General features: G+C 46.9%; 2 protein-coding genes and 1 long non-coding RNA gene across 4 annotated transcripts; 2 read left to right on the forward strand and 1 right to left on the reverse strand.

Moving 5' to 3' along the window:
* The first annotated feature begins 2,769 nt into the window (after positions 1-2,769).
* On the forward strand, positions 2,770-6,380 carry LOC9268301 (transcription factor HY5). Its single transcript, XM_015785774.3, has 4 exons — positions 2,770-3,093; positions 3,263-3,497; positions 5,372-5,528; positions 5,829-6,380. The coding sequence occupies exons 1-4, from the start codon at positions 2,997-2,999 to the stop codon at positions 5,889-5,891; spliced, it is 552 nt and encodes a 183-aa protein (XP_015641260.1). The 5' UTR covers positions 2,770-2,996; the 3' UTR covers positions 5,892-6,380.
* Positions 5,953-7,703, reverse strand: LOC107281168 (uncharacterized). 2 transcript variants are annotated; one of them, XR_001546396.3, is made up of 4 exons: positions 7,581-7,703; positions 7,307-7,470; positions 6,436-6,496; positions 5,953-6,196 (listed from the first exon to the last, which is right to left on the reverse strand). It is a non-coding gene; the product is annotated as an uncharacterized lncRNA (long non-coding RNA). The 2 variants fall into 2 exon arrangements; XR_010742060.1 differs by having other exon boundaries at positions 5,953-6,496.
* On the forward strand, positions 7,589-10,671 carry LOC107276400 (putative cellulose synthase A catalytic subunit 11 [UDP-forming]). Its single transcript, XM_015785773.3, has 7 exons — positions 7,589-7,833; positions 7,907-8,252; positions 8,325-8,462; positions 8,554-8,679; positions 8,758-8,946; positions 9,017-9,496; positions 9,568-10,671. Exons 2-7 carry the CDS (start codon positions 8,079-8,081, stop codon positions 10,528-10,530), a joined length of 2,070 nt encoding a protein of 689 aa, XP_015641259.2. The 5' UTR covers positions 7,589-7,833; positions 7,907-8,078; the 3' UTR covers positions 10,531-10,671.
* The last annotated feature ends 7,459 nt before the right edge of the window (positions 10,672-18,130 follow it).

The following is an 18,130-nucleotide window of genomic DNA, read 5'->3' on the forward strand; positions in this document are numbered from 1 at the left end:
TCTATCTATCTATCTATCTATTATATTATTAAAACAGCCTTGAAAGGAGACACCACGTTCGCTGTGGAGGTTAGAAATTCCCACATTAATCGAAGAAAAAGAAAAGAAGAGTCCAATTAGAAATACAATATAAAAATAGCTGAAATTCGGAATTAAAAATATGCAATATGGAAAGAGGAGTCCATATAGGAACCCAATACGTGATTAATTAAAATTCGGAATAATAAAAAAATAAATTTCAAAATTAGAAAAAGAAAAAAGAAGAGTTCGACTAGGAATACAATTTATAAATAACTAAAATGGAGTTAAAAATAAGGTTAAAAGAAGAGTCCATACAACAATCCAATACGAGATTAATTAAAATTCAGAATAAAAAAATCAAAATTAGAAAAAAGAAAAGAAAATAAGAGTTCAAGTAGGAATATAATTTAAAATTAACTTAAATTCGGAATTAAATATAAGCAATATTGAAATAAGAGTACATATAAGAACCAAATAGTAGATTAATTAAAATTCTTAATAAAGAATAAAATAAAATCCGAAATTAGGCAAATTAAAAAGAGAGTTAAAGTATGAATATAAATTTGAAACAACTAAAATTGAAAATAAAAAATAAAAATATCAAAAGAACATAATAATAAATAAAATAAATTCTGAAATTAGAAAAAGAAAAAAAATATTTCAATTAGGAATACAATTTATAAATAGCTAAAATTGGTAATAAAAATAAGACTATTGAAAGAAAAGACCATCACGAGATTAATTAAGTAACAAGCCTATAGAGAAATAGAGTGGTGGCGGTTGATGAGACATCTAAAATATATTAATAAAACACCAAATAGAATCCAAATGACGATTAAAAGGAAGGACGACGGGCAGGTCGTGAAGCAATCAGTCAAAGCGGTTGGCGGGGGACTTCTAGAAAGTAAAATAATAAACCCCAATAATAATCATATTTAATTTTTAAATTCTCAATTACAATAAAAAAGAGAGGCAGCGGGTCGTATAGAAGTACAATGGTAGAGCCGCCGATGGTTGGTGGGTCTTCTAGAAAGTAAAAAATGAATTCCAATGGTAGTTATGTTCGATTTTTACAATCCCAATGACAATAAAGATTATGCAGCGGACGGGTCGTAGAGGAGTATAGTGGCAGTGTTTGACGGGATTTCTAAAAATTATAAAAAGCATAAACCCAACGAGACAATAAAACTCTAAAAACTATAAGGTTTAATTTTTAAAGGTTCGGGCTTTTAAAAAGTAAAAAAATAAATCCCAATGGTAATCATGCTTAATTTTAAAATCTCAATGACAAGAAAGAAGGGCGGCAGCGGGCGAACCGTAGAGGAGTATAGTGACAAAGTCCCTGACTTTTAGCAGAACTTCTAGAAAGTAAAAACACGAACCTAAACGATAATTATGTTCGAATTTTAAAATAGCAATGACAATAAAGAGAAGATGCAGTGGATGGTTGTAGAGGAGTATAATGGCAGCGTTTGATAGGACTTTTAGAAATTATTATAAAAAAGAAGCCCAACAGAACAATAAACTCTAAAACTATAAGTTTTTAGATCTAATTTTTAAAGGTTCCAAGGAGAATGAATAGAAACAGTAGTAGATCGAGCAAGATAATAAAAAAAATAATATGACAGAAGTAAGGGTAGCAACTGATGTGTCTTTGAAAAACTATAAAATTAGAAACACAGGGATGGTAAGGTTTTGTCTAAAAAAATTTAAGACAATGAGATAACTATTTAATAAATTTTAAGTAAAATCATATTAAAAATATATAATTTTATATGGGTGCTAGCCGCGCAATTGCGCGGACCACCCAGCTAGTTACATTAATAAGATAAATGATCATACTATGTTCAAAAGTCAATTACGTTATTTATTTAAAAAACAGAGGTAGTATGTTTTTTTTCAAAAGGTAGACGGGGGAGAGACTTTCCCCCACCTTAAAACTTCCATTACCAAAATTAACAGAATTATTGTCTTTTAAGGATTACAAATGAAGGTGGAGAAGAGTTCTTTCCAATGCGAAACTACATCGTGCTCTCTTATATTCTTTCTTGCTATCCAAAGAGTTGCATCTTCCACACAGATAATCTCAAAATCTTTTGGATTGATGAAGGTTCTCCGTGGAATACATTGTCATGTCGATGATTTCATAGGCGCCACCGCGCCAGAAACAAAGGAGATAGAATGCCTTGAACACAAACTCAGAATTGGTAGCAGGGGGTTGAAGAATCTCGCGATCTATCACTGAATAGATGAAAGATGAATTCTGATCGATCTCCACAAATGCCCTGTGAAGACGCAAGTGAAAAACATGTTATTATTTGCATATTCAGCTTTGCCAGAGCAGACCTTGCACCACACCGGCCGTAGTATACGTACTCAAGAGAGTAGATTACTTGTTAACACAAAAAAAAAAATCCCCAGTTCAAGAAAAACATATGTTTACATCATTGCATGAAAGACCCCTGGATCTTTTACCAACGTTGATGATTAAAAAAAAGCAATTTAGAGCAGTAGATTTGAACCAGTATATATATACAAAATTTGTATGTGACAACGACCTCTCTCTTAAAGCGAGTGTTAAGGTCGCGAATTCGTGGATGTGCGTGTGTGCGTCTTCTTTGTCACTTGAAAAAGAAAAGGTAAAAGTAGTGAGCACTTGTATGTAATACATGGAAATGACAGGGGTTGGGCTGCTAAATGTCCCATGTTCCATATGCCTGTTTTCGACAAAAAGAGTGGCCATGTCCGGACGCACAGGCACTGTGCTATACCCCCCTTACTTACTCGAATCAAACAAAACAAGAATCCAGTGAGACACACCAGGGGACAGAGAAACGTGCCCACAATTACTAGTTCCCTGCTATCTAGCTTGCTTGCTATCTCAGCTCCCAGACGATCGATCGAGCGATCGAGCTAGCTAGTGTCTGCATATAGACTGATAGCGAGTGGGATAAGCTGGACAGCGAGGGAAGAGAATGCAACGAGATCACCGGAGGAGCTCGCCGCCGGCGGCCGCCTCCAGCAGCGAGAGGTCGTCGGACTCCGCCCCAAACACCGACGACGGCAAGGAAGGCACGCACACGCTCGATCTCTCATCGTCATGTCTCGATTTATTTTTTTTTTTGTGTGTGTTCTTGATCGATCGATGATCACCAATTCGATCGCCATGGCTGTCGCTTGTTGTCTCGATCTTAATTAATTATGCAGATTTTTTTGATCTAGCGATCGATCTCGTTGGCAGGGGTGGATAGCGACGACGAGGAGATAGTAGGGAGGGTGCCGGAGTTCGGGCTGGCGCTGCCGGGGACGTCGACGTCGGGCAGAGGTAGTGTTCGGGTTGCAGGTGACGCGGCGGCGACGGCGGCCGGGACGTCGTCGTCGTCGCCCGCGGCGCAGGCCGGCGTCGCCGGCAGCAGCAGCAGCGGGCGCCGCCGCGGACGCAGCCCCGCCGACAAGGAGCACCGGCGCCTCAAAAGGTGTGTAGTGTAGGCCTCCACTTCGTATGTGTACTGTATATATACGTACGTCATGTTAATTACTCCATTCTTCCTATAATATAAAGGGGTTTTAACTTTTTCTTACACTGTTTGATAATTTGTCTTATTTAAAAAATTTTAGAATTATTATTTATTTTATTTGTGTCTTACTTTATTATCCAAAGTACTTTAAACACAACTTTTATTTTTTATATTTGCACAATTTTTTTAATAAGACGAGTGATCAAACAATGTAGCAAAAAGTCAAAATCTCTTATATTATGGGACGGATGGAGTAGTCCTTATATGTGTATTGTACATTTGTACTGTACGCCACGTCCCTTTTTATTCAGAGAACTCCTGTATATATACTGATTAATTAGGGGTCTAGAAGGCTAGTTTTTGCTCAGTTGCTTGAGTATTTCTACTGTTTTAGAAAAAAATTACTATGAATATTGATTAATCTCCCATCAGAAGTCTAATGCTCGATCACTTAGGTCACAAATATATATCATTAAGCTTCCTATCGGTCTTCGATGCACGACATTGACTATTTTTCATTAAAATATTTTTATTAAATCTAGCAAGTTTAAGAGATTAATTATGAAATTACTTTTGAAGACAAATCGATGCATTACGTATTTTAAAATTTATTGGTAGTCAAAATTTTAAAGGTTTGACAAAAAAATTCAAACGGCGATGTATATTTATAACCGGAAGGAGTACATATATTATATGCCATGTAAACTGTACATGCCAAATTTGTAAAATTCTATTTTGTATACAGACATTTTCTTAGAAAATGTAATAACCAACAAATCAAATTGGGATGTTTCCATTTGTATCCTTTCAAATTTGGCATAGTATAAACCAACCATTTAAACAGCTGACATGTTAACATATGATAAAGATTCTGATGTGACACAAACTTATTAACAATATTCCAACAATTTGGGACAAGTTGTTTGATGTTCGATGCTTTGTACTCGAGCGAATCTACATGTGAAGATTATCTATGTCCTATATTGGACAAATGGGCCCAACACTTTCAGGTCTATGGGGGAAGGTTCGTTAGCAGTACTTTAGCATATGGTGATGTTATTCCAATCATGATATATGTTGACCTTTATGCAAAATGCAAATTCTTTGACACATGGAACTTGTGCCATATATCTGTAGGTGTGAAAATAGGATGGGTGTAATTTTATATATACATTTGAATCCAAGCTACATATTTATTCTAATGCATTTCAAAATTGATATTATTACACAAGCTATATTGAGTTATTGACTCTGATATGCAAATAATTATTTTCAAGTTAATTAACTCACGTTTATCTTTATTTGATTGAATAATATTATAATATAGAACCATATCCAATCACATGTACTTCTGTATTACTAGTACCATATTTTTGTATTACTTGTTATTTTAACTCTATGTCTACATAAAGGTACCAATAACAAATCACTGCTACCCAAAGAATCAAACCATTTATTTTCCGATTAAAAAAACATCTTAGAATGTTACTCCTGGTGGTTGCAAAAGAAAGACATTTTGGACTTCTCTAAATCAACAAGGCATAATTTGAATATTTAATCCTTGTGCTAGGACAAAGTTGGCTACCTTAATTATTGTCTTCATATGTCTGTAAGCTAAAATTTTAGAAAAAATAATAATTATGATCAAAGCTAACTTGTGTTGCCTACACAAGTACTAAAATGGCATACTTTTGTGACTAGAGGTAATACATCTATTTTTGACTGCCCATGCATATAGAACACCATATAATTTGTTCTCAATCATACACACTCGCAAATTAATTCTATAAGACCTTAATTTTGTGGCGGGCGTTTGGGAATTAATCCACTAGATTGCTGAGGAACCGGGTGTCAGCGCAGCAGGCTCGGGAGAGGAAGAAGGCGTACATGAGTGAGCTGGAGGCGAGGGTGAAGGACCTGGAGAGGAGCAACTCAGAGCTGGAGGAGAGGCTCTCTACCCTGCAAAACGAGAACCAGATGCTTAGGCAGGTAATAAAACTGTATTTCGAAGCAGACATGTGCATATGCATAATTCTGAATTCTGATCAGCTCTTCATATATACACACTTAATTGACAGTTGACATAATTTTAATTATGTTGATAACCTTGTAATTAAGCTTCCTGTCAACTAACACCCCTGATATATATATATACATAAATAGTACATGATACGAGAATCAGACTGCAGAAAAAAAGAAAAGCTGCCTATAGAAGGGTATCTGAAGATTATATAATTGTGCTAGTAAATGCTGAGATGACATATGTTTAACTTCATGTGTTATTTCCAGGTGCTGAAGAACACAACAGCAAACAGAAGAGGGCCAGACAGCAGTGCCGGCGGAGACAGCTAGTAACCGCAATCTGTAGTCTGGAATCTGGAGTTCGATTAATTTTGTTAGCTTGGCTAGCTCCATTTGGCAGAGTCACAACTAAGACTCAAAGGGAAGCTGCTCCCTTTTGATTGATTTGTAGTTTCTTAGATAAAATTAATTACTACATTAAATACAACCATTCTTGGCTATGCACCTGAATAAGTACTCGTTAGTGCTAGCCAGATCGAGACAAATGAACTTACCTATTTATGCCTTCTCGAATCAACTCTGGAAGGCATATAATTGTTTCCATGTCTACCTCCTATTGGCGGATTGGCCGAGCCCTGCAAAAGTGTAATAAATGTATGTAATTCCGCCATTCCGGCCGTCAAATGGTGCGCACAAACGTCTACTGTTGAAGATGACAGTGTCAGTACGGTATATTGTTGAAGAACAGTAGCCGGTATTCAGTAGGAATGTGATTATGTGAGTGTAATGCATGATGGAAATGCAACTTCTTTCAGAGCTCGCATGATCGCATCGGATTTAATTTTCTATGTTTCCCTATATGATTTGTATTTACCTGTAAGAGATCGAAGATTAAGCACCGGATTGTTCCGCTTGTAAGTCGATCAGGTTTGTCCCTGCACAAACACCGGTAAGAAATAAGAATACCATTCTGTCTAAGCATCTGTGGTGTACTCCCTCCGTTTTTTAATAGATGACGCCGTTAACTTTTTCTCACATATTTGACCATTCATCTTATTCAAAAAAATTTATGTAATTATAATTTATTTTGTTATGAGTTGCTTTACCACTCATAATATTTTAAGTGTGATTTATATTTTATACATTTGCATAAATTTTTTGAATAAAACGAATGATCAAACATGTGAGAAAAAGTCAACGGCGTCATCTATTTAAAAAACGGAGGTAGTATGTGTTTTTTTTTGTCATTAGGCTTCAATATAGCTCACTCTTTATATACATCAGTAAAAATTACAGGAGAGAATCAATAGATACTGCCTCCCCTGATTCCTCGCTTCCTCAGCACGTACATAACGAATTCATCCTCTGTATTATCCACGTTGTCTGTACTACGAATTCATCCTCTGTATTATCCACGTTGTCTGTTACTTGGCGATACTGCACAGAGGCAGTTTGCTTGTCTAGCTAAGTTGTTTCTTTCACCGAGGCTGCCTTGCAATCATCGCAGGAAGTTATTAATACGGCATTTTGTCACGTCTAGTTGGATAGTTAAAACATAACCACTATATATGATTTAGCCATTTAGGGTTGGATTGGGTTTGACACCACGGTACAGTTATACAGATACCATTTTTAAGAGAGTTTTGTCTGGTCTTAGACTCTTAGTAGCATCCAAACTTACGCTATTGAGATGACTTTGTAGATAGAGTAAAAACTGAATCAAGTGTTTTGCTGAATTGTGTTACCTGTTAGCTCCGAGATGGATGGAGAGAGCCCAGAGATAATGCCTGTAGAATGCCCTGATCCTGAGCCTGCATCTTCAGAAAGGTAACAACTGAAAATGTTATCAGTTATAGCATCAATCCCCACAATGCTAAACCATATCCATGCTAATGGTTCATAACCAATTCTGAAAATGGGTAATCAAATTAGTAACATGGTCATTAAGATTGGAAGCGAAAAAAAATTGATGAAATTTTTGGGGTTTGTGTTTTTGCAGTGGTGATGACCATGACATACCTGAGCCTCTCAGCAGCAGGCTGTCCGTACCGTCCGGCGAGCTCAACCTGTACCGCGCCGCCGTCGCGCTCCGGCTCGTCCTCCTCGCCGCCTTCTTCCGCTACCGCGTCACCCGCCCCGTCGCCGACGCCCACGCGCTGTGGGTGACGTCCGTCGCGTGCGAGCTCTGGCTCGCCGCGTCATGGCTGATCGCCCAGCTCCCGAAGCTCTCCCCGGCCAACCGCGTCACGTACCTCGACAGGCTGGCCTCAAGGTCATCTCGATCGCCATGGCCGGCGGCCATGTGAGGCAAGACACTGAGACAGAGACTCCTCCTGCCCATGCAGGTACGAGAAGGGCGGGGAGGCGTCGCGGCTGGCGGGCGTGGACGTGTTCGTCGCCGCGGCGGACGCGGCGAGGGAGCCCCCGCTGGCGACGGCGAACACCGTGCTGTCGGTGCTCGCGGCGGACTACCCGGCGGGCGGCGTCGCCTGCTACGTCCACGACGACGGCGCCGACATGCTGGTGTTCGAGTCGCTCTTCGAGGCGGCGGGCTTCGCGAGGCGGTGGATCCCCTTCTGCCGCCGCCACGGCGTGGAGCCGAGGGCCCCCGAGCTCTACTTCGCCCGCGGCGTCGACTACCTCCGCGACCGGGCCGCGCCGTCCTTCGTCAAGGACCGCCGTGCCATGAAGGTGGGGTGAGGCGATACCGCCGAACACCTTGTAGGCATGCACGCATCGATGAATCCGTCGCCGTTGTTGCAGAGGGAGTACGAGGAATTCAAGGTGAGGATGAACCACCTCGCCGCGAGGGCGCGCAAGGTGCCGGAGGAAGGATGGATCATGTCGGACGGCACGCCGTGGCCGGGGAACAACTCGCGGGATCACCCTGCCATGATTCAGGTGATCGATCAAAAAAACCTCTCCATAAAATTCCCCGCCTCTTCTCTCGAGCGCTTGTCACCATTTTGATCAAGCTGGTTCGTCTCTCCAGGTGCTCCTGGGTCACCCCGGCGACCGCGACGTCGACGGCGGCGAGCTCCCGCGTCTCTTCTACGTGTCGCGGGAGAAGCGACCGGGTTTCCGGCACCACGGCAAAGCCGGCGCCATGAACGCGCTGGTGCGTTGCGACACTGCCTGCCTGCCTGTCCATGGCGTTGATCTGGTTGCGATGTGAATTTTGGTTTGATCGGTGCAGCTCAGGGTATCCGCCGTGCTTACCAATGGCGCCTACGTCCTCAACCTGGACTGCGACCACTGCGTCAACAACAGCAGCGCGCTGAGAGAGGCGATGTGCTTTATGATGGACCCGGTCGCCGGGAACAGGACGTGCTTCGTCCAGTTCGCACTGCGCGACAGCGGCGGCGGCGACTCCGTCTTCTTCGATGTAAGAGACGAAATGTCCATGTTGCTGAATTGCGTAACCTCGCTGATTCTTGCTGCTCGATCTGGTTCAGATCGAGATGAAATGCCTCGATGGCATCCAGGGCCCGGTGTACGTCGGTTCCGGTTGCTGCTTCAGCCGGAAGGCGCTGTACGGGTTCGAGCCCGCGGCGGCGGCTGACGACGGCGACGACATGGATACGGCGGCGGACTGGAGGAGGATGTGCTGCTTCGGGAGGGGGAAGAGGATGAACGCGATGAGGAGGTCCATGTCCGCCGTGCCGTTGCTGGACTCGGAGGATGACTCCGACGAACAGGAGGAGGAGGAGGCGGCGGGGAGGAGGAGGAGGCTGCGCGCGTACCGCGCCGCGCTGGAGCGCCACTTCGGCCAGTCTCCCGCGTTCATCGCCTCGGCGTTCGAGGAGCAAGGGCGGCGACGCGGCGGCGACGGTGGCTCGCCTGACGCGACCGTGGCGCCAGCGCGATCTCTCCTCAAGGAGGCCATCCATGTCGTCAGCTGCGCGTTCGAGGAGAGGACGAGATGGGGCAAAGAGGTGGCAGCTTCGCCGATGATCACTTCGCCTTCCGCTCCCATGATGATGTTGATGTCGTTGTTCTCGTGCAGATTGGATGGATGTACGGCGGCGGTGTCGCGACGGGGTTCCGGATGCACGCGCGCGGGTGGTCGTCGGCGTACTGCTCGCCGGCGAGGCCGGCGTTCAGGCGGTACGCGCGCGCCAGCCCCGCGGACGTCCTCGCGGGGGCGTCGCGGCGAGCGGTGGCGGCCATGGGGATCCTGCTGAGCCGGCGGCACAGCCCCGTCTGGGCTGGCCGCCGCCTCGGGCTCCTGCAGCGGCTGGGCTACGTGGCCCGCGCCTCCTACCCGCTCGCCTCCCTCCCGCTCACCGTCTACTGCGCGCTCCCGGCCGTCTGCCTCCTCACCGGCAAGTCCACGTTCCCCAGCGACGTGAGCTACTACGACGGCGTCCTCCTCATCCTGCTGCTCTTCTCCGTGGCCGCGTCGGTCGCGCTCGAGCTGAGGTGGAGCCGCGTGCCACTGCGGGCGTGGTGGCGAGACGAGAAGCTCTGGATGGTCACCGCCACATCGGCGAGCCTCGCCGCCGTGTTCCAGGGCATCCTCAGCGCGTGCACCGGGATCGACGTCGCCTTCTCCACGGAGACGGCAGCTTCGCCACCCAAGCGACCGGCGGCAGGAAACGATGACGGGGAAGAGGAGGCAGCATTGGCATCGGAGATTACGATGCGGTGGACGAACCTGTTGGTGGCGCCGACGAGCGTGGTGGTGGCGAACCTCGCCGGGGTGGTGGCGGCGGTGGCGTACGGGGTGGACCACGGGTACTACCAGTCGTGGGGCGCGCTCGGCGCGAAGCTGGCGCTCGCCGGGTGGGTGGTGGCGCACCTTCAGGGATTCCTCCGGGGGCTCCTGGCGCCGCGAGACCGGGCGCCGCCGACCATCGCCGTGCTCTGGTCGGTGGTCTTCGTCTCCGTGGCGTCGCTGCTCTGGGTCCACGCCGCGTCCTTCTCGGCGCCGACGGCGGCGCCCACGACGGAGCAACCGATCCTGTGAGAATCACGGGAGTTGGGAGGGATTGTAGGGCTGGGCCGTGCCGGGCCGAACCAGGGCTTTCCTCTTAACGATGATTATTATGTTGGAATAAGTTCATCTGAGGTCCCTTAACTTGTCAACGAATTCGATTTTTGTCCTTCAACCGAAAAACCAGATACAATGCATCCCTTAACTATCAAAAGTGGTGCAGATGAGGTCCCTCGATGGTTTTGACGGTGGTTTTGGCTGATGTGGCACCTACGTGGCCGGTTTGACTCGGTCTTCATTTGACGTGGTATTGACGTGGCGCTTACGTGGTAATTCTATCCAAAAATAATAATAAACCCTATGGGACCCACCTGTCAGTTTAACATACAAGTTAATAAAAAAATAGTGGGGCCCACATGGGTCCCCATGTCATTCTCACACCTCTCCTCTCTCCATCTCCCCCCTCTTCATCTCCCGCCGGCGGCGAGGCCTACCGGTTCACTGTCGATCCCCGAGTCATCAGCACGCACGCCAATGTAGCCCTCCTCCGCGTGCCGCACCCCTACGATGAGCTCCACCGGGGCATCGAATCCTACGACTCCTTCCGCTCCGGCGGCTACCAAACCCGCGCGTCTCCCCCTTCCGCAACGAGGAGGTCGCCATTGTCCGCTGCTCCGACGAGACCCGCTATGTCATCACCGGCTTCATGCCCACCATCAACCACCCCATGAAGCCGGCGGCAGATGGTGCCCTAGTGCGCCCTGCTGGTGCCGCGAGGAGTGCGGCTGGTACGGAGGCGCCTCGGCGAGCAGCCTCCTCTGAGCCGCCATCGCTGCCACGGGGAGCTAATGAAGCAGAGAGAGAGAGATAGAGAGAGCGCTTGGTGGCCGGATTAGCAGCAACAAATCAAACAAAGGAATATTAACAGTAGTAGCTAATTAGTAGAGGTAGGAGTGGCACTGCAAGAACACAAGAACAACAGCTCGATTACTAGTTTACTACACCGGCGACGACGATGACAATGCCATCTTCCCCGGTGGATTCGGCGGCGGCGGAGGAGGAGATCAGCCGCGGGCAGTGGGAGATGCGGGAGCAGCCGCAGTGGTAGGGGTTGGCGGAGGCGCCGGGGCGGCAGTTGTAGTAGCTGGCGTCACGACGAGAGCACGGGACGCTGTCTCGGCGCAAAGACTAGTAGCTGATGTACCCTCTCCCGGCGAGCACGCGTCAGTGCACCTCGCCGGACGCTGACCCACCGTGCCCCTGCACTCGCCGCGTGCGCCGCCGGTGGCTGACAGTATCCCCAGCTGCTGCCGATGGAGGAGGGATGTGCGGCGGTGTGTGGTAGGTGCTCTCCTCCGGGATCACCGTCGCCTGGTGGTGGTGGTGCCAATTCCCCTCGGGCCGATGACTTTCCCGTCGTGCCTGGAGAGAGAATAGGGAAGATGGGGAGAGAGGAGGAGGAAGAAGAAGAGTGGGAATGACGTGTGGGACCCACGTGGGCCCCACCATTTTTTATTAATTTGGCTGAAGCTGACATGTGGGGCCCATGGGGTTTATTATTTTTTCGGATCGAATTGCCACGTAAGCGCCACGTCAATGCCACATGAAATGAAGACCGAGTCAAACCAGCCACGTAGGCGCCACGTCAGCCAAAACCGCCGTCAAAACCGCCGAGGGACCTCATCTGCACCGGTTTTGATAGTCGAGGGACGCGTTGTATCTGGTTTTTCGGTTGAAAGACGAAAATCGGATTTGTTGACAAGTTAAGGGACCTCAGATGAACTTATTCCTATTATGTTTGGACTTTGGATAGACTCCCCCACTCTCGATGCTGAAAAGAGAACTGAAATTTCAAAGGAATAAGTCCATTTTACCTCCCTCATCTCTTGCTCTTGTGTGAATAACATCCCTCAACCGGAAAACCGGGTATAACGCCTCCTTCTTCTCTGAAAACCAGAGTAAATCACCTCCCTCGTCGGTTTCGGAGGTGGTTTTGTCCTACGTGACACTTACGTGACGGGTTTACTTCCATATGGCATCGAAGTGGCGCTTGCGTGGCACTAAAATAAAAACAAATGTAAATGGGACCCACATTATTCTAAGAGGAGGAGTACCGGAGGGGCACAGACTGGAGAACGAATAGCCAGCCGCCATCGCTGGCTCGCTGCGAGGCGACGCAAGGAAAGGCGTCCCACGAATGCGAGCGGTGCGGTGCGGCGCGGAGTCACGAATGGCAGACCCACAAGACTTGGCAACGGCGTTGCGCGGACAACAAAGCGGTGTCGGGGGTGTCGGCGGCGGCGTGGTGTACAAGCGAAGCCCGAAGCCTCGAAGGGAGTAGCGCTGGCGCCCTGGTGGCTCCACCTGCACTCAACCCAAGTTGCCTCTTGGGCTGTTGGGTTTCATTGTTTGGGCCTGGTTTTTTTAAGGAAAAAGTACACCGAAGGTCCCTCAACTTGTTATCGAGTTACAAAATCGTCCTTGAATAAAAAAAAACCGATATAACGCATCCCCCGACTTAGAAAACCAGTACGAACTAGGTCCCTCAGCGGTTTTGTCTCCGGTTTTATCCGACGTGGCAGTTGACTTAGTGTGGGGCCCACGTGGGCCCCGCACGTCAGTCTCTTCTTCCCCTCCCCTCTCCACCTCTCTTCCTCTCTCCTCTCCCCTCCTCTCTTCTCCACGTGCGGCGCTGGGGGAGTAGCTGGGCACAACCGCACGGCAGGGCGGTGCAGTTAGCGTGGGCGGCGAGGGAAGGAGCTGGGAGGCAACGACGGGAAAGAGTTGGGCACGAGCGGCTATTGGCGGGGGAAGAGATAGGTGTTTGTGGGCCAAAATCAGGTGTAGTCCCAAGCCCACAGGGACTACCCCTAGATACGCCCCTACGACTAAGAAGTATAAGAGTAAACCACCCTATATATAACTCTATACAAAACAATGAGAATCATGCAAAGGGATAAAAAGGGAAAGTCTATTCGTCACTCGAGGAGATGATCCTCATTTTTACGTGTCACCTAAAAAGTTATAAAAAAATATAAAATATATCAATGTGACACTCCTATATCACTTCACAAACCTGAAAAATTCAAATTAAGCTTATACTATACATAAACAAAAATAAAATTAATATCAAATAGAATACGTAATCTACAGTCAAATTTATTGTTTTTTTATAATTGTATAGATCGGATATGAACTTACATACTTGTGAAATGGTATATTATATATTAATCTATCTTACTAAACTTTTAAACATATTTTGATATCTAATTTAGATTATATACTCCACTATAAAACGCGAAAGACCTTGAAAGACGAAAATCAATCTCCACGCACATGTAATACTCGTTTGCGGTCACTCACTGATCCAATCCTACTATGCCTACGAAAGTCACGAACAAATTCAGTCTTCCAAGTCTTCCAACCATAGCTCGACACGTCTGCCCGCTGCTTAGCACGCTTTCGGGCACAACACAGCGACCCGAGTAGTACTTAATAGGAGTACACGTAAAGCCGAACCAGCGACGAGACACTGTTCACGAGTACGAACGCGCCGGTCCATCGACGCCTTTCCTACGGATTCGCAGCGAAACACCCATGCATCTGCCTCATGGAGCTACACTTCGAGAAGTTAAAATAGCGTGCTATAAACTAGCTATAAACATATTTTAAGAAGATAAATAAGGAAAGAGAATGGCAGCGGGCTACAGATTTGTAGCCAGTTGTAGCATGGACTCTAAGACACAGTATGTGTCTGACAGGTGGGATCAGGTATTAATAGTGTAGTATGTAACTATTGTATGAATAAGCTATTAAATTGGCTATAGATGAATTGGAGCTAGTAGTTAGCTATACTATTAAACTTGCTCTTAGGGCCTGTTTATAGCTTTCTATTGTACCTGCTCTTGGCTTTCACATGCTAAAGAGAGCGACGGATTAATGTATGATTAATTAAGTATTAGCTTAAAAAAATTTAAAAATGGCTTGATATGACTCTTATAGAAAATTTTGTGTAGAAACTTTTTTTTTTAAAAAAACACACTTTATTAGTTTAAGAGCGAGTTTAATAGTATATACTGCCTCCAATTCATCTACATTTCTGAAACAGCTAAAACGGTGAATTATATATATAAGTTGTTTTTAAAATATGAGATAAATCGATTTTCTAATTTTATAATAACTAAAACTCAATTAATCACGCCCCATGGCTTTCTTGTTTTGCAACTTCATCTCTATCTACCGTAGAAAATAAAGCCATCTGGAGTAACCTCTAAGAAACAGAGAGAACATAGAACGACTGAATAGGATGATTGGCACAACTGTAAAGAACAACTTAAGGCTATGTTCCAGTTCCACCTTCCCGTATGGAAAATGGAACGATCCATTAACAACGATCCATTAACACGTAATTAATTGAGGACTATTAGTTTTTCTTTTGTAAAATATATCAATATTATTTTTTGCTATAGAAAACTTTTGTAAAGGACATACTCCCTCCGTACTCATAAAGGAAGTCGTTTTGGACAGCGACACGGTCTCTAAAACACAACTTTGACATTTTATTTCTATAAAAATATTTATTGAAAAGTGATATATGTATACTTTTATGAAAGTAGTTTTCAAGACAAATATATTTATATAATTTTTACATTTTCAAACTTGAGAGTTGATTTATATTCCCAAGGTTTGACTTAAACATTGTCCTAAACTACTTCCTTTACGAATATACTCCCTTCGTCCTAAAATATAGCAACTTTGTACTGGATAGGACACATCCGAGTACAATGAATCTGGACAGTATGTTCAGATTCATTGTACTATGTACTAGGACGTGTCCCATCTAGTAAATGGTTGCTACTCCCTCCTTCCAAAAGTTTAAGACCTATTTCATTCTTTTTTTTTTCAAAAGTCTAAGTCCTATTTGTAGTCATTATGTGCTAAATTAAATTGTTGATAGGAACCAAGAAGCCATTTTAATGCTTATTGGTTACATGTTCATTGGTTTTGTCACATAGTGAATGAATTAATTGTTTCTTGGTCTTGGTGAAAAAGAAATAAGACTCAGGTTTTGGAAATGAGGGAGTATATTTTAGGACTGAGGGAATAATAATTTAAAAAGTGTGCGCATGAAAAAGAGGGAAGTAAGTTTAGAGCAAGGATAATAGTAGAGCTCACTTCCTACTATTAGCCCATCTTAAAGCTGTTGGCGGATGGCATGAGGCCCTTCGACCAAATCTGCCGAAACCCGTGGCGAAGGCTATGGAGCAAGAACGGCGTGAGGCGAAGAGTCGCACGAGTGCCTTGCCAGGCCAGGGGTGTCTCGGGCGAAGGGTGCAAGGCGAAGACTATCTGCCGAAGGAAGACGACTTTGCCATGGCAAGTTCGCCCCCGCAAGGGCCGAGGAAGCTTTTCCAGCCCATCAAGCCTAAGGGCTATAGGGCCGGCGATCGCCAGACGGCCCATCAGGGGCCCATGAGTCCCTATAACATTATGTACCCCTGTAAATGTCCCTTTCATAAGGGTAATCATGTAAATTCCCCTGTACAACCTAAACCCTAGTAGCAAGAACTTGTAGTGGGGCTATAAATAGTCCCCTAGGGCCATGTAATAGGGGGATTCGAAGACAGAAATTCAAAATTCAATACACTTCGTTTCCTTCCAACCACTGTTGAGTAACCACGTCCTTCGACGTATGCAGTTGTCATTTCGACAACAGCTGGCGCCGACCGTGGGGACCTTCGAGCGAAACCACTGAGAGCGAATGCCACCGAAGAGGGTCGTGAAGGAGAAGGTTGCCAGACGGAAGGTAAGCGACGCTGGACTGGACATGGCCACCGAGGAAGGAGCACAGCCTTTGGCGCCCGTGGCCGAAGATGGAGGAGGACAAGCGCCATCACAACCGCCTTCGGCCCCCGCAACCTCCGAGCAAGTGCCGAACGCGGCCGACGTGGCGAAGGCGGCTGCGGCGGCAAGGGCACTCCAGACCAGGGAGATCCTTTCGACAAGCCAACTGGTGGTGCCCCAAGCCGCTCCATCGCAGCCGGCAGCGGCCCCAACTGCGCCCGTCGTTGTGCAGGCCCAAGTCAGCCCTGACCCCAAAGCACAAGCCGAAGCCGACATGGAAGCCATGCGGCAGAACATGACACGGCTCCAAGACATGCTTCGCCAAATGCAAGAGCAACAACAAGCATACGAGGCGGCGAGGCGGGCCAAGGCCATGTCGGCTCCAATCCTTCAGTATTCGGCAGGTTATGTCCCATCTCAAGTCCATCCGCAAGCGACGACCCAGCCCGTTCCGCCACAAGCCGCGCAGGCGCCGGTGTACTTCGTCGGGCAGCAATCGGCCGCAGCAGTGCATTCGGCCCCTCACGTGCAACTGCAAGCTCAACCAGTCGCTGCCCAAGTACACCATCAACCACCCGGCCAAGCACCACAAACAGTGGCGGAAGGGGTTTCGGCCTTGCAGGCGCAACTCCAAGCTTTCCTTCAGCAACTCAACCAACCCCACTGCATTTCAAGTACACCCCCATCGGCCCACCCGGAGGGGAATACAAGTCAAGGTGTGCCTAATTGGTTGCCACCGATTCAGCCGGGCCTGGGAGTTTCGCCATGGAATCAAGGACTGCAGTTCGACTTCGTCAACGCTGCTCAGGCACCAACCGTTCGGCAGCAAGCTCCAACTCCAGGCTTCGGAACAAACCAAGCACCAATCCAAGCTGCCACGACGCTGTCGCAGCCAATTTTTGACCCATCCATGGCGGCTCAGCAAGTACCTCCAATTGGAGCCAGGCAGTTGAATGCCATGGCGCAACCTCGCGCACAAGCTGCGATTTTGCCCTTCGCCACACCGTACCCGCAGCAAAGTGCAGTAAACAGGGCGGGAGGCGAAAAGGGGCTACCGCTGAGTGGGGGAATCATGACTCGTCCAATCCCACCGCAGTTCAAGTTCCCACCCTTCCCGCGCTATTCAGGCGAAACTGACCCGAAGGAGTTCCTCTTCATCTACGAGTCAGCGATCGAAGCGGCTCATGGTGACGAAAATACAAAAGCGAAGGTAATACATCTCGCTCTAGACGGCATCGTCTGTTCTTGGTATTTCAATTTACCAGCCAATAGCATTTACTCATGGGAGAAATTGCGCGATGTTTTTGTCCTTAACTTTCGAGGCACCTATGAGGAGCCGAAGACGCAGCAACACCTCCTCGGCATTTGCCAAAGGCCGGGGGAGTCGATAAGGGAATACATGCGTCGCTTCTCGCAAGCCCGGTGCCAAGTTCAAGACATAACCGAGGCGTCGGTTATAAACGCCGCATCGGCCGGTCTGCTTGAGGGCGAACTCACAAGAAAAATCGCCAACAAGGAGCCACAAACGCTCGAGCACCTACTTCGCATCATTGACGGGTTCGCGAGGGGCGAGGAGAATTCCAAGCGACGACAAGCTATACAAGCTGAGTACGACAAAGCCTCCGTCGTCGCCGCTTAAGCTCAAGCACAAGTTCAAATTGCCGAACCACCTCCCCTCTCTGTTCGCCAGTCTCAGCCGGCGATCCAAGGACAACCGTCAAGGCAAGGCCAGGCCCCCATAACTTGGAGAAAGTTCAGAACAGACCGTGCGGGCAAAGCTATGATGGCG

This window comes from Oryza sativa, chromosome 6, assembly GCF_034140825.1.
Source record: "Oryza sativa Japonica Group chromosome 6, ASM3414082v1".
Classification (NCBI taxonomy): domain Eukaryota; kingdom Viridiplantae; phylum Streptophyta; class Magnoliopsida; order Poales; family Poaceae; genus Oryza; species Oryza sativa.

Coding starts and splice junctions, on each gene's coding strand:
- LOC9268301 (XM_015785774.3), top strand. CDS start 2,997: ATGCAACGAGATCACCGGAGGAGCTCGCCGCCGGCGGCCGCCTCCAGC. Junction 3,498..5,371: donor GAGCACCGGCGCCTCAAAAG/GTGTGTAGTGTA, acceptor TTAATCCACTAG/ATTGCTGAGGAACCGGGTGT. Junction 5,529..5,828: donor AGAACCAGATGCTTAGGCAG/GTAATAAAACTG, acceptor TGTTATTTCCAG/GTGCTGAAGAACACAACAGC.
- LOC107276400 (XM_015785773.3), top strand. CDS start 8,079: ATGCTGGTGTTCGAGTCGCTCTTCGAGGCGGCGGGCTTCGCGAGGCGG. Junction 8,463..8,553: donor ATCACCCTGCCATGATTCAG/GTGATCGATCAA, acceptor TCGTCTCTCCAG/GTGCTCCTGGGTCACCCCGG. Junction 8,947..9,016: donor GCGACTCCGTCTTCTTCGAT/GTAAGAGACGAA, acceptor GATCTGGTTCAG/ATCGAGATGAAATGCCTCGA.